At 39.9% G+C, this 16,214-nt stretch overlaps 1 protein-coding gene across 2 annotated transcripts in view; it reads left to right on the top strand.

Moving 5' to 3' along the window:
* Positions 1–10,866: 10,866 nt before the first annotated feature.
* stom (stomatin) overlaps positions 10,867–16,214 on the top strand; it is an 8,181-nt gene continuing 2,833 nt past the window's right edge. Inside the window, exons 1-5 of one of the 2 annotated variants that reach the window (XM_027152653.2) lie at positions 10,867–11,072; positions 13,339–13,371; positions 13,655–13,764; positions 14,530–14,602; positions 16,193–16,214. The exon at positions 16,193–16,214 is cut by the window's right edge and continues 61 nt beyond it. In XM_027152653.2, coding sequence (XP_027008454.1) covers positions 11,012–11,072; positions 13,339–13,371; positions 13,655–13,764; positions 14,530–14,602; positions 16,193–16,214 — 299 coding nt within the window. In that variant the 5' untranslated portion in view covers positions 10,867–11,011. The remainder of the gene's footprint in view (positions 11,073–13,338; positions 13,372–13,654; positions 13,765–14,529; positions 14,603–16,192) is intronic. The other variant, XM_027152654.2, reaches the window with a different exon arrangement.

The raw sequence follows: 16,214 nt of genomic DNA, 5'->3' as shown, positions 1-16,214 counted from the left end.
AACTCCCTTTATGAGCCCCTAATCCTGAAGCACGGGGGATAATTTATAGGGCATTTACATGAGGAATGCCAGCTAATTGGGGCATGTGTCTGAATAAGCTCGCATCACACCTCTGTACTACTGATGAGCTTTCACTAGGAGTGACATCATCCCTCCTCCCTATCTATAATAACAATCTCTTTTATAGATTTCACTTAAAATTGTACTCACAGCTATTCTGGCTCAATTAATAGGTCTCCCGAAGCCCTGGTACTGTGCTGCCGACTGTGGGCGGTGGTCAAATAAGTGTTTGACCTAGTTGTGAGCTCTGCATGCTGAGGGGAGACTTGGTGAGACACTGAAGCTGCTGGTGAATAAAACAGAAAAAAAAAAAAAGTTATCCTTATGCTTAAATATCACTCATTTTCGTAGACAGTGACTGGCTGTGATATGCAGACACTTGAGCTGAATGAGGCTCAGAAGGCCCCCTTTAGTTTGATTGAACACATCTCCAGTCCTCATGCAGCTGTCACCTTTGGCTAACTGCCACACACAGAGCAGGAAAAGTCTGGCCTGAGAGTAGGGTAGCTACACCTCTCAAGCACTGACCTCTGAACCTGTTGTGGCCTCAGGGTTGCTCCCCTCTGGCTAAGTGGCCCTCCATGTCAGCTGACCTGTAGCTATCCTCTTCAGTCTCAATAGGAAGAACCTGAGTTCAGATCCACTTGGAGGAGCCAAAACGTGCCCCCTTCCCTCTTGCCATCTCCTCTCTCTCATTTCCATTCGCTCATTTTTAATGGCTTCACGGTTATAAATTGGGCTTTGTCTGCCTGTGCGTGTACCTGTGCCGGTCCCAGCTGCTCCTCATTAATAACCTGGCCTGCTGCAGCCACGCATACATACACCGGCATGCTCCTTTATCCCGCTGAAGTGTTTTTGCCGTCTGGGTGTATGGAACCGGTCTGAAAAAAGGCAACACATGAGAGAACTTCGAGTGGCTCAAACATATTGGGTGTACGTGCTAAACTTAGTGCTTTTTACTGTGTGATTAGTGGAGTTAGCATGCTAATGATGCTCGAGTGGTGTTAGCTGGTGGTTGGATCGGGTGCAGACGGGCTCTATTGTCGGACACAGTGACCAGAACAGAAGCCCTGAAATCTGCTGCCATGATCTTCGCTTTAGGAGCCAGAGGGGAATAAAGGCATGGAAATAGGATTTATTTAGCACGCCTCATCAAAAGAGAATTAGCATGCTCTGGGAAGAGAGACAGGAGAGTGGAACACAATGAGGGGATAAAGCAGGGAATGGTGAGATGATCTGCTGTTGCTCCTCCTAAGATATGGGTTTGTCCAGGCAGGATTGGTGAGGTCTCCTCAAGTGTAGATCAAGAAGAACTTTGGTTTTATATTAGCTAGATTAGATACCTGTAGTTAAATTGCACTGTATTATTTATCCATTTATAGTTGCTGACTCTGAATGCCTCTCAATCAGTAAAATAATTAGTCGGTTTGTGATGTTCCTGAGACGCCATAAAGACCTTCTTGAAGAATTTCCTGTGTTGGAGGTTTAAAGTTACATCTTTACTTCTGATCGTTACAAAGCACTGACACTGGAGACTCCTTCCATGAAATGTAAATAAATCATCTTACAGAAACATTCACAATATCAGTGACTGCTGGATCTACTGTCAGAGAAGCATAATGTTCATAGCATCATGTTGAGCGCTGCCCTTAGAGCACCGATCTGGGAACATCACCAAGACTACTGATGAATTTTCTAGAATGCAATGTTGAAAATTCACTTTGGAGGCTTGATGTGATGACGTAGATCTGTTCAGGATGAATTTGACTGAGTATTATTATGGCACATGAATAAATAAATATATATAAGTTATATAAGAAATATTTTATCTGTAGAACATTTGCATTTATTTTTGGTACTCTCTAGGTTTTAAGCGTTCACTCATAAGGGAAAAGGCCTCTATGACTACTGAAATAACCTGCGCCTGCTGCAGGATTGGTTTCTTATTCAAATGGCAGGCATGTACAGCACTTAGTGATGCAATCCAACTCGAACCTGTCAGAGTGGATAAGGATATTTAGATTCATATGACACAAATACACACACAGTGCAGTCACCTATTATCTACAGGATTCAGACTATCTTTAAATCCAATATAGTTTTATAAAGATGTAAAAATAAAAATCTTTTTTTTTTTGAAGAAAAATCTAGAGCATAATTTTATTCCGAAAAAAGTTTTCTCTCGAATTTCTCGGACTATCCAGTAGAATAGGCGAGTGAATGAAAATGCACAGGTCTGAAAGCAGCATCAGATATTTCTGCCTCAGGCAGCTCAACCTGACCTGAAGAGATACATCTCCTGCAAAACCTTCGATTTCTCCCTCTTTGCTCTTTCACTCATGCACTCTCTTTTGTCTCTCTGTCGATTTCTGTGGAATGGCTTTGAGGCATCCGACTCAAGACATGCAACAAGCAACAGAAAGAGTGTAAACAAAAGTAAACAAAAGCTTTAAGTAGTGTTGAGCCTTAAGCCTCCCACCTGCTAGAGCACTTACACACTGATGAAATGCACTGAAACTGCACTAGACACCCGAGTCTCTATATCACACTATATATCCCAGGGTCATACTGTACACTTCTACAGCACCTCTGATTCCTTCCTGTAGCACACGGACTTTGAGCTGCATCCTAAAGACAACAGATAGTAGAAAATGAGGCATTATGCTTTTGAAATTCTGAGTGAAACAAACTTTAATGAAATTTTATCATGAAACTGTACATAAGCACAAAAAGAACATAATGGATAAAAAAAACCTTGGGTTTGTGCTGCTATAGGAACATAACCAATAAATCTTTTTTTGTGATAGTCCTGAAGTGTTTTATTCTCCTTAAACTACAACAATTGGTAACTTTTTTTTAAATCTCTTTATAGTTGCATTTGCTTTAGCACTTATGTTACAGCAGCTATAAATACAGCAGTAGTTCCTTCACCCTCACTTTTTTTTTTACTCTCTTAAGCTTCAAGCGTCTTTCTTAAGACAAAAACGTCACTTGGGATGTAACATCCAAACCATCCTGAAGTCTTTCCAGGGTATTAAAGTGACTTGAAGTTACTGTGCTGACCCTAAAGACTACATCCAAAAATACTGTGTGTATAATATTTAGCAAATGGTTAGATTTTATATATCATAGTATAATAAAATTCCAAATAAAGTTTACTGATTTAAACCTATTACATGTTTTGCAATGTATAAAATATTTCGAGGATATTATTAGCTTATTTCCAGCTGATAAAAACATCCACATCTACTTCCTAATTAAGACCCGTTGGATCTTTTTTTTAATTAACTGAAGACCAACCGAAACTGGATGATAGCTAAAATAACAGGACTGTCTGTTGTTAGCAACAGGTTTGTGGCTATACTAAAAAGTTCACATTCAGATAAAGTATTTTTATCCCCTATATTATTATATAATAATTCTCTTCAGATATACTTCAACATTTTAAATATCAAAATGAAATTGGCAGGGGGGCACGGTGGTTAGCACGTTTGCCTCACACCTCCAGGGTTGGGGGTTCGATTTCCGCCTCCGCCTTGTGTGTGTGGAGTTTGCATGTTCTCCCCGTGCCTCGGGGGTTTCCTCCGGGTACTCCAGTTTCCTCCCCCAGTCCAAAGACATGCATGGTAGGTTGCTTGGCATCTCTGGAAAATTGTCCGTAGTGTGTGAGTATGTGAGTGAATGAGTGTGTGTGTGTGTGTGTGTGTGTGTGTGCCCTGCGATGGGTTGGCACTCCATCCAGGGTGTATCTTGCCTCGATGCCCGATGACGCCTGAGATAGGCACAGGCTCCCCGTGACCCGAGGTAGTTCCGATAAAGCGGTAGAAAATGAATGAATGAATGAAAAAATAAAATTGGACCTGATATCAAAAGTAAGTATTTACAGAAGTGTAATTATTTCCATGATTGAATCATATGAAGACAGGATAGTATCAATGATAGTATTTTTGATTCTCTACTGAGGCAGTGGTAGCTCAAGTGGTTAAGGCTCTGGGATCAAGCCCCAAGCTGCTACACCTTGGGCCCTTATGCAAGGCCCTAAACCCCCATCCTGCTCCAGGATCCCTGCATCGTGGCCCTCAAAGCTGAGATATATGAGGAAAGAATTTCACTGTGCTGTAATGCATATGTGACAAATGTTCATACATACAGTATGCTGGAGTAACACAAGGAAATCGTACATAAACGTACCACTTTGGAATATATTTTCCAAGTATATTTAGACGTGTTGTAATTATAATCAATCACATATTGTTAGACAGACATACAATAATATATAAAAGGCTAACAGTACAATACTTGAAACAATTGTCCAAGGGAGTAAACTTGTAGCACACTTCTAAAATCATTATAAAGGAAAGAAGAAGTCATTGAGTTAGATATTGATAAATTGTGCACAATATGACCACAGACGTGAGATAACAGGGTGGGGGAAAAGGTCAGTTTTGATTTCAGATCATGTTCAAATTGTTTGTTTTGTCTCATTTCTCTTTGTTATGTCTCTTGTGAGCTCTTGATTCAATAATGTTTACATGTTGACAGTAACATGTTACATAAAGCATCAATTTCTTTCTTTTATTATCTCTCATAGCTGCTGCTTTCTTTCCCCACAGTTTCTTGCCACAAGGCGACAACTATGCATTTAAAGCCATAGATTTTAATCATTTCTTCCTTTTTGCCGTTTTACTTTTTCGCTTTTTACCGACCTTTCGTTATTTGTTTCTTTCTTTCCTGCAGCCTTAAATCTTACATCACCTTTCTGAATCCTATTCGGCTTGTGATGTGTCTTAATCAGTGTTTGGGTAATTCTGACCCACCTGAGTCACATCCCTTCGACAATTTCTGTAGCACCCAGGAGCCCGAACTCGTTCTGAGACACACAAACTCCATCAGTAAGCAGCTTGTCGCGGGCACCCACACATCCATCTCACCTGCTGTAGAGATCATGGTTGGGTGCATTATGGTGATTTATCGCTCCCAGTGCCGCAGAACAACGATAGATCAGGTGAGCAGCGGGGGACCTGGGGAGCCCGAGCGGGGGACAGGGGACACTCAGGCCCCGCCGAAAAACCCACCAGTGATGAAGTGCTCGGTGACACATTGGTGATTTCATTGCCACAGCGGCCATCCCGTACAAACAAATGTTCTCATGCCCTCCTACACGCATATATATTTATGTCCATGTGCAACTATTTTCTGCTGCCCTACACTGGGTTAATGCATACAGTAGCTGGAGTTTCATGGGGTGATGTGTCTTTTCTTTGCTTTTTACTTTCTCCTCTTCTTTTTTGTGTGTTGTTTTCTGCAATGCAGACACACAGTGCAACTGGAATACGAGTGTTGCATATAAAAGCTTGCTTGGAGAGTTGGAGTAAAAGTGTGAAGTAAATGAATAGATGCATCCTCCTCCAGGTATCTTCACTCAGAATAGGTTTGGGATGAATGTGCACAGAGCTGTCTCTGGCGTATATATATATATATATATATATATATATATATATATATATATATATATATATATATATATATATATATATATTCAATTTAAATTTTAAAAAGAACTCCATATTCAATCACTAGACATCGACACCTGTTCAGTCCAGATCAGCAAAAAGATCGCTACCAAAGATCTCTGATTAGCAATAGGATTATGTCATTAAAAATGCACTAAGCGCTTACCATCATGGTGCTTCGCAAGACATTCATCCACCTTGCTTTTAGGGGTCCATACAAAGGGAAACCCCTACATCTGTGTCTCCAGGGGGGGACAGGCAGGGACAGAAGCGAACAGGGTGAAGAAGAAAGACCTCGTCTTCACGTCCCCATCATGGTCCCATGCAGACGGGGCCTTTCAGCTAAACTGCTAACAATGGGCACTGGCGAAATCCCCCCTTTCCTACAGGAGGCCAGTGGCATAGACTCTATTATCATAGTAATTTAAATACAGTAATCTCATTTTCTGCATCAGCCACAAGGGCATGCCAAATTTTCAATGTGTAGGTGCGTTGGGGGTTACGCAGGATTAGTGTCCTTTTTTCCATTCTGTTGAGATCGCCAACTTTTGCAATGCGCACATGTGTGTATGTGTTTGTAAGCGTGACAGCCTGGTGTTGGTGTGTGAAGGTATAATATCAGATCTGACAACAAAACTAGGGTGAAGGTTAAAAAAAAAAGATGCAAGCTGCTTCCATTCTTCTTGTCTTCCGGTCCAGTGGAAGAGTTGATGAGGTTTAAATGAAGCAGAATTAGGAGATCAAGCAGACAGAGAGCGGCGATGCTATCTCCCAGCCCGGTCCCATAGGACACCAGCTGACCTGGATGAAATCGAGAGAGGACTGATAGGAGATAGTGTAGGGAGAGCACGAGGGCTGGTGGATATCCTCTAAATGTGATAATCTCCAATCACCTCTAACATCAGATCTCGTCAAGGCCTCGCTTAATGAGCTCAAAGTCAATCAGGCATAATGCTGCATCTCTGCTGCATCTTTCTCTCTTCCTCTCATCGTTGTTGTTCTTTTCATTTAATCCGCCTCTCTTCAGCTGACGGGAAAAGCCTATTACCCTGGCCTTGCTGCTCTCGCCTATCTAAATGCTAACGACGTTAGGGAGAGATGCGATGCTTCCACAAGGACGGAGCTTAATCTGATGGAGTCTCGAGCCCTGATCTGTTGTGTCTTACCTTTGTTAGATGAACTGCTTGGTGGGGGTATTAGCTTAGCCAAGATGTCCCTCCTTGTGTACTGACCCAGTCTGTGTAAGGTCAGCGCCCCTCATCAGCGCTCGCTTCCCCACTCCTCAGCCCCTGCTACCCTTTCACAGTCTAACTTCCATCATGTTTAGCTCACGTTAATTTCAGCCACTCAGATATTGATGGAAAAATTGGAAGTGTCTTTGGAAGTGTCAGGACTCGCTTCCTCGATAATATCAGTTACGTCGGCCTGATTGGATATGGCTGGTGAAGTGGGCTGGAAAAGCCTGGGGTAAAAGCCCTGGGTCACCTTGTAAACCGGAGCTGCCTCCGGTTCGATCTGGCTCAGGCTGATGTGTGTATTGCCGAAGTCTCTACAGCTACATTATGGTATCATCCTCCCTCAAACACATTATAGGAATTATCACCTTCTTATTGCTCCCAAGCCAGCTCAGCAAGGAGGCGGCGAGTTTGCTGAAGACGCACGTCCTTGCTGTCCTTTACGCTTTATTGCCAGCTTGCCTGTCCCTTGTGCTTACCAAGTCCCTCCTATTTTCCGATTTCCCCTGTTTCAAACCTGTGTATGATTTCGCACTGGCCAATGAAACAGCAGTAGGTGAGATTGGGAGTGAACAATCAATCTTTGTAATGCGATCGGAAGATGGTGCACTGAGAGTAAATGTTTGCACAGGCGCTCATCCAGGCTTGCCATCAAACCCATTCTAGTGGAAGAGGAAATCAATCCAGGGCAGGTCTCTTTCCCTCTTTCTCTGTCTGTCTTCCTTTCTGTCTCTCTCCTTCTGTCTTCTCAACAACAGGAGGGTATCAAGCGCATTATAATCCACAGCTCTGTGCATTTTTCATATAGACTTGCCTTTTTATGTTTTATGTACAGCAGCTCAGGGGAGAGCAGCTGTGTGGGCCCTCGATCTTTTCTGACAGAGAACTCATTTCAGTGTGAGATATGGGGCGGAATGTAAAGCGTCTGTCGCTTCTTTCAGTGTCTCAGCACAACATGACAAGCCAAAATTCATCAATTCCGCACTGCAAAATATCCGTTTAAAGCGACTAATACTTTGGGACTTAGTAAACTATTCTAGTTTCTAGAGTTACTAATAGAGCTTGCTCGATGTGATGGTTATTCCAAAATATTTAAGATTAATTTCTCTTCATGCCTTTGGGAAAATGTCTTGGGCTGATATATTTAGATATAAAAAGATTTTTTAAAAATTGCAAAAATTGCTTACATACATATTGTTAAAATTCTTTAAAGTGCCAGTTAAGACTATAAACCATAATGTTCTTAAAACATACAATATAAAATAAGATAAATATATTTTTTATACATTTTATAATATTTATTTGTTAATATTTTTAGTTATTACATTTTATTATTCTAGTAAAATAAAATCAACAATTTTTAAATGTTCACAAAGAATCACAGATTTTTACTTTAAAGAAATATAAAAAAAAATAGAAAAATTATTTCTATAAAAATAACTTCCAAATTAAAAATGCAATTGATACGTCTATTTTTAGTTCACGTAAAACATTAATGTTTGATTTTTTTACTGCCATTGGTTATTTAATTACCACATCATATTTTGGTTGTTTTCTTAATAAAGCTGCAATATAAGAATGAGTTTTTTAGCTGCTTGAACCAGAGTAGTTAATAAGATGGTATGAATCTGTAACTTCAACTAAAATAAAACTGTAACGTTTAAATTAAATGTCTACACTTGCTGCCATATCTCCTGTGTCTGTGATTTTAGGAGAGAAAACAGATGGCAGGAAGCTTCAGCAGCTTTTCCCACGCTGAGGATGGCACAAGCCATCTTCACTGCTGAATGTCATCTATTAATTCTGAGCACAAGATGTGTTTGAAGAGCAATACTGCCTTCTTCTGGCCTAACACTTTTACTGTAGTCTTGATATATTGTAGTAGTCAGATCCAGGGTCATCAAACGCAGGAGCAGGTTGTTTTGTGTTGTGTTGTGTTGTGTTGTGTTGTGTTGTGTTGTGTTGTGTTGTCTGATTTTCTGCCATACTTCTGTTTTTTTTTTTTTTTTTAATTAAGGATGTGACTTAATGGGGTGGCACAGGGTGGCAGAGGTGGCACAGGGTGGCAGGAGGCACTCAACCTGCTTATTAGTCAAATTATTTTCAATGTGTTGTTGCATTACTTTGTAAGAAAATCAGATGTTCTGCTAACTGAAGCTTGGACACACACTGTTTTTGATGATTTGCTAATGTCGGAGATGTCATTGTTCATTTTGGATTTTCCATAGCTACATTTTTATTTAAAAAAAATAGATAAATAAAAAGAATAACGAGCGTTTTCGCAATTTCTACGACAAAAAGGAAGCCGAAGAATAAGATACAACTGGAAAATAAGAGAGAGACTTACTTACAGCCATGAAAAACATAAGATCAGTGTGGGCTTCTAGTTAAAAGAAGAGCATATTTTCACGCCTGAGAAGGTGGCGTTAGGCCTTAACTGGCTGCTGCTGGACACTTGTCCCAGCATGATGCTTTGTCAATGTGCTGTGACTAAGCCAAGGGGGTCCCATCTCCCCCTCTCCTTAGCCTAATTAAAAGAGGATTATCCAGCATGGAGTCCCAGCCCACTCCAGCGTGCAGTGCGTACTTTCCCCTTACTTTTTTCAGGATAATCACACCTCCAGGAAATAGAAGGGAATGGGCTAAGGGGCTTTCTGGATGGCTGCCCAGAAACGAAAAGCAAAGGAGAATTTAGTTTCTGGGCTTGATTTCTTTGAGTATGTGGATGAGAGCAGCTCACCAGATCTGTGTCCTCCTCCTCCTCCTCCTCCTCCTCCTCCTCCTCCTCCTCCTCGTCTTTCTCTAGCTTGCCAGTTCTGCTTCTAGAAATGAGCATCTCAATATAAGGTCTACAGTATGACAGCTGCTTTATACCCCATTGTTTACCTGGACAGGATTATACATACAGTATGAAATGAAATGTTAGCAGAAATGCAGAGTTTAAACTTCTTTAAGATCTCAAACAAGCTTTGGTCATGTTTATTACCCATCACCTTACCCTAAGTTCACAAGTGCTATGTCTTGTGGATATTATAATGAGATACAATGGTAGCAATAGCTTCTAAAGGTAACCAGTTAAAGACAATTGAAATAATACACTAATCTGGGTGCTAATTCGGTCTCACCAGATGCATCAGCGACCAGCCTCCTTTCTTTCCCAGCTTTTTTTTAGTATTTAAGTAATTCTGTCTCCATATACATACAATATATGTTTCTGCATGTTTGTGCATCAAACAGTAAAGTATAATAGATAGGGACTCGAAGAAACATTGGACCATGCAGACAATCTATCCTTGTTTCTAATTTGCACAGAACTAAGAAAATAAGATCACTTGCTGAAAACAAAGTTCAGTGCCATGCATGTACATAATATTTACTGTAATTCTGTAGCTTGGGGTGTTTTTTTCTTCTTTTTTCTTTTTTCCATTAAAATCTCTACTTTCTACAACATTCCCACATCTCTATAATCGTATATATTTGTACTGATTATTTTGAACATTTTGCATTTCAATTTTTACCAAATTGTAACTTTTATGATTTATATGAAATATTATTTATAATATATCTCCTGCAACTTATTTTTGTATTTATCAGAGCAGTTTGTTTTGTGATAGCCTGTTATTAGCTTTCAGCCTTTTTTGCATGGTTAAAGCTTTAAAAATTGTTTTGCATGTTTTTTATTTAAAGACTGTTATTACATTCACTACCTTAGTTGAGGTTGAACAGATTCATTTCAAATTAATGTAATATCCCGTTCTTGCCGCTAGGTGGAAGCAGTGGGTTTGATTAAAAAAAGTTGGAGACCGAATGTGAGGTTTCAAAGCAATATTTATAGATTTGCTTCGTCATGAGTAGCACAGTAATAGCACAGTATTAGCATAGTCGTTTTTGGAAGAGATTATAAAATCGATTTTAGTGTCGTTTTCTTCAACTCGAAATCACAATTTGAATTGTTTTGTTTGCATGGAAATGTAGACCTTAGAAAAATGGCGGACGCCCGGGTTCGTGACGCAGAAACGCGTTGTGGGCATTGCTTGATGCAGCCACTAGCCAATCACACGAAAAGGGGCGGGCCTTTACTCCTCGCGACCACCACTGCAGCTCTTTCTGTTCTATTACGTTCTGAACGCGACCCTTAGGGAGCAGAAGACCGTTGTTTGGGTTTTCTATCGTCGTTCTGGGTGTTTTAACAGTATTTCCGACATGGAAGACAGTACAGTGTCGTACAAAGTGAAAGAAGAGAGAAGGAGGGATAAACCTGCAGGTAACACGACATGTAGCTGTTGCTAGGTTACAAAACGTTGTTTTTATGGTTGTGAAGGGGCGGAGCTTCGTCTACAGCTCTTATGTAATCTAATTCGGTCTTATTCTGCATTTTTTAATCAATATTTTTGCATATAAAACTACACACATTAAAATTTCATGATGTTTTTTAAGTTCTTCCTGGAGTATGGGCATATCATAAAAAAACAAACAGAAAACACTCAAATCTGCAGGAAGACTTGAGCTCCAGGGTCAGGGGTCAGGAACATAACTATGTTATTATTATTATTATTATTATTATTATTATTATTATTATTATTATTATTATTATTATTATTATTATATACATAAAATAAATAAAATATAAATCAGGGGTGTGGCAATGTGGTAGGACACTAACACCCCTAAACCGCTGCCCCAGTCACCCTGACTCTGGCCTGAGATCACAGTGGTGTCAGAGAAGCATATGATTTGTTTTCGCAAGTCATTCAGGCTTAATGAATCATACTCAGTTAATGTTTATTTATTTAAATCACCGGCTTACTGTTGTAAGTGTTTTATACAAGGCAATATATCAGGAATTATCCAACAAGCCACACAAAGGCAGATATTCTGCAAAGTCAGCTTTGTTTACGACGACTCATTGGTTCCTCAGGTGCTCTCAGTTGCACTTTTATAAACTGTTGTAGAAAGCACATCATTTACATTTGCACTATTTACTGTAGAGTGTCACCCAAATGAGGATGAGGTTCCCTTCTGAGCCTGGTTCCTATCAAGGTTTCTTATGTCCTCTCAGGGAGTTTTTCCTTGCCGCTGTCGCCTCCGGCTTGCTCATTAGGGATAGGGATAGATATATTGTATTTTAAATTAAGTAAATCTTTTTTAAATTAATTTTAAACTTTAATTGTATATTAATTAGATTTTTCTCCTGAACTTGCTCGAAAAATGATTCTGAATTTACAGCAACCTGTTTTCAATGTCATACAAACTAGTGGCATTTCAGAAACAGGCTAACAACGATGGCCTTAGACCTTCCTATGTATTAGATTAGACAGAACACAGCAGGGTGGTAAGTAGTACTGCCTTCCTTCTTGATGCCACAAGTAGGAAACATTTACTGAAATGAGGTTAGTGGTTCACTTGCACTGTTTTCCACTCTGTAAGTGCACCTCTGTGTCTAAACTGTATTTCTGAACCACTTTTCTTATCAGTGGCTTTGCTGTTTAGATTAACTTTATCTTTATTCTCATATACATGACTGCAAAGACTAGATATTAGAGCCATTAGTAGCTTATATGACGGTGTAGTCAAATTCTGTGTTCTGATTCGCCAGGAAGTGGGTCATTACAGATTCTAGAATGACTCAAGCGTCTAGAACAGAAGCTGCGAAAGTAGTTCAGTTCTATCCGGCTTATGTTCATATCCTCATTTCTATGGTAACCGGACATGTATTTGGTTTACTTTAAGTAGATGTTAATATAAGATTTTTGGAATGAGTCTCCAGTGTCAGTGCTTTAGGTAAAGCCGTAACATGCAGTGGTAACACAATAAGCAGGATTTTTTTCTGTCTGTTTATCGCTGCTGTAATTTTAAGCGATAACGAGAACTTTGTGAAAGTTTGTGAATGTTTCATCGATGTTCCATACCATTAAATGTAGCTCAGAGAATAATAACGTACCACGTTTATTAACTTGTTATTACAGCAAACCCAGCGTGTTCGGGTCAATCCTTTCTTAAAGTTTTTAGTTTAACGTTTCACTTACAGAACAAAAGACAGGTATGAACTGTTAACTGTTAGCAACTTTCCAGTGTCTCCAGGTTTATTAAAGCAAACTCAATCAATCCCCACGATATTCAGAGGAGCTTTCGTGCCAACAGGCATTTGTTCAAATATGAATAGAGCTATCATAAAAAGTAATAACATTTGTGTCGTCTCTGGGAGGAGTTTAAAAGAACATTCATGATTTGATTTAACATAAAATATATCTAGCTGTATGAAACCACTGTCCATGTGTAAATGAGCTAAATAAAGACATTCTAGATACAATGATCTCCATTTAAGAGTCTGAAATGAAAAGGTGCTGATGATAAAGTATTTTTTAAATAAATACGTGAGTTATTGGGTGTTATTTACTGAGTGAGTTATTGGGTGTTATTTACTGAGTGAGTTATTGGGTGTTATTTACTGAGTGAGTTATTGGGTGTTATTTAAATGCTTTTCCTTGAGAATTGTCTTCGTATCCTGACTTACTGCTTACTGTTTTCAGATCACTGCTATTATGCAACTGCTGACATAAAAGGTAAAAAAAAGAGTCTAATGAAGGAAAAAGTAACTTCTAACTCTGTGCCTGGCGTTTATTATGTATCATGTGTTTCTCATTGAGCTGTAGCATGAGAAAGTCTGGGGTTCTCAAACCCAAGGCAGCATCTGGGTTTGCTTTATTTACTGACGATTGCAGCTAATTCATTAATCCCTTCTGGTCTTGTGGTGCAGACCGGTTCTAAACTGTGCATAGTGTTTCGTTGTGTAGTTGTGAGCTGTCTACGAAGATGGAATAAGACCTTTTGTTGTTTCCTTTGCAGCTTTCGAGAGCTCAGACAATGACATGGGCTTCTGTGGCTGGTTCCTGGTGCTGTGCTCCATCCTCCTGACCATCCTCACTCTGCCCATCTCCATATGGATGTGCATTAAGGTAAGTGGCGTCAAGCATGCACCCGAATACTAATCGCAGAAGCCGTCGACGTGGTTAACAATGACAGGATGCAGCAAGCTACATTCCAGAGTGATGTCGTTCGACTCAAGTGGTTTACGGCCATATTTGATTTATTTGTTAGTTCTGACCGGTAAAGTCACAGCTAGTACAACCAGTAGCACAGATGACCTTCTACAATGACACAACAACACGGTTGAGTTTTTCTTACCAGCTCTGTTAATGGATCAGCTGGGAAATGGCACGTGTTTCCCTGACATCCTTTAATGTAATAAGAAATTGCATTAGCGGTACTCATGCTCATTACAGCTGCACTTTCTTGGCCTCAGACACTGCTGTGGTCTGGTTAATGGATTTCATTCTCTACCCAAGAAACGTGAAGTGTCTAGGATGCTTTATACACTTTTTTTTAGTAAAATGCTTCAGATTTGTAGAGTTTGCCTCCTCACTGGTTTTCTATTTCCATGTGCCAGTTCCATGCTTCCAGGCAGACTGGATCCTGGTTCTGGGGCCTTCTTCCATTCCAATCAAATCGATTCTTTCTGTGAAAATCGCTGCTTCGTACTTAAAGCACAACCCAAGCTAACAAGCTAACTTACCAAGCTAACAAGATTCTATACAGTATAACGTATATATTTTTTGTTTGTCCTTTTCTGTTGTTTATGTCTAAATTTAGAGAAGCAGGTGATCAGGTTATGCTCTGATACTAACCTTTATAACCCGAAGTCTTTCCGTTTATCCCGACAGATAGTGAAGGAGTACGAACGAGCGATAATCTTTCGCCTGGGCCGTATTTTGCGTGGAGGAGCCAAAGGACCTGGTGAGACTATTAGACCTGTTTGATGCACAGCCTTCATAATGAAAAGACAAAACAATGTTGAAATTCCTGTAGACTTTTCTGCTCGGTAACCGCGTGGTACACAGTGAGACTCGTTACAAAGAATAAACAAAGTGTGAATGCTTTTCCATTCCTGTCGGCCTACAGTCGGCATCCATCCTTCGCAGGGACGGTTTTGAAATGCCAGCTAAGATCGACTCTGATATAAAGAACCAAAGAACTATAGAGTCATGTTTGTGTGAGCAAAAATAGACAGGACGGCCAAAGCGAACAGAGAGCAAGCTAGAAAACACTTATAGTTAGAAATAGTTTTTTTGTAGTTTAAGATTCTTTAAAGCAGCAGTCTGTCAACCGGACCAGCTTTAGCGAGGTGTATCCAATCAAGGTTAGCGCTGCTTTCCTCAACTCTAAACGTTCTGTAACTTATCTCTTTCTTTATTTGGCTTTCCGTCAGTCGGTATTTTGGTATTTGACCTTGTGGGAGGTCAAGAATTTCCCATCAGGCTTAGAGCACTAACTAACATTAGAACTAGCCAGCTTCCCTTCTTTGAGATCAAAAGTGAGGCATTTTCCACTACAGCCACGAGCATGGCGCAGAGCAGAGCACAAAAACAGCAGCATAGCAAAACCCAGCCTCCCAGATGCCTTTTGAATAGCGGCGGGTTTCAATTACATGTTTACCTTCAACAAGTCGTTCTTCAGCGCTTTGCTTTTATTACTGCTTTTGTCTTTCTATGTCTTTATTCTAAAGTGTGTCATAGGGAATCACATGATAATGATGGACTAATGGAACAGTAAACAGTAAAGGACAATTTATTGGAAAATATAAATAATATCGGAAGCTTCAGTCACTTCAGTAGACTGGTCCTAGAAATTGCCCTCGAGTCAACTTAGGGCAAGTCAAATGATTATAAACAAACAACGTAAAAATGTAATTCTTCCTTAAACATCATTTTATAAGAGCAGCTATTGCCACGTACGCAAAGATTTTGTATGATGGATGCTCCATAATGGAATTGAAGAAAGTCTGTAATTGTTTATATGGCGAGGTTTTCTGTAAGGAGATGTTTATTTAACATTTAGGACAGAATCTCCAGTCTTAAAGCTCAGGGTTTTTCTTTTTCAAAACATTCGGGTCTCCGTCATGCTTTGCGGTTTTGTAGTAACATGACACGCTATGTTTTTATGTCTTAAAGGTTAAAGCTGCTTTAGCGTAAGTGATAACAAGAACTAATTCCTTTCTTCGACTTTTCCACGCCGGCAAACCGGTGTCAAAAAAAGAGGAATAAAATAAAACAGTACTGAAATTTGAGCCTGTTCCACTTTCACCCGGCGTTTTAGCCAAACTTTAGTTTGATCGATCACATTGCGATGATGTCATTTGCCATAACAATCTCTGTGTGGTCAGAGCAGGTTTATATAAACAGGAAGTTGCCCAGATACACCATAGTCAGATTACACATCTGCGGCATGCTGGTGAGGTTGTTTTCACTGAAGTATCAAGATGACTAACCAACATGTGTTTGTTGTTTGTCTTTATGCATGTTCCGGTGTGGTGGCTTTATGCTGCAGGTCTTTTCTTCATACTGCCTTG

Source organism: Tachysurus fulvidraco, chromosome 21, assembly GCF_022655615.1.
Source record: "Tachysurus fulvidraco isolate hzauxx_2018 chromosome 21, HZAU_PFXX_2.0, whole genome shotgun sequence".
NCBI lineage: Eukaryota > Metazoa > Chordata > Actinopteri > Siluriformes > Bagridae > Tachysurus > Tachysurus fulvidraco.
This window is presented reverse-complemented; position numbering and strand designations above follow the sequence as displayed.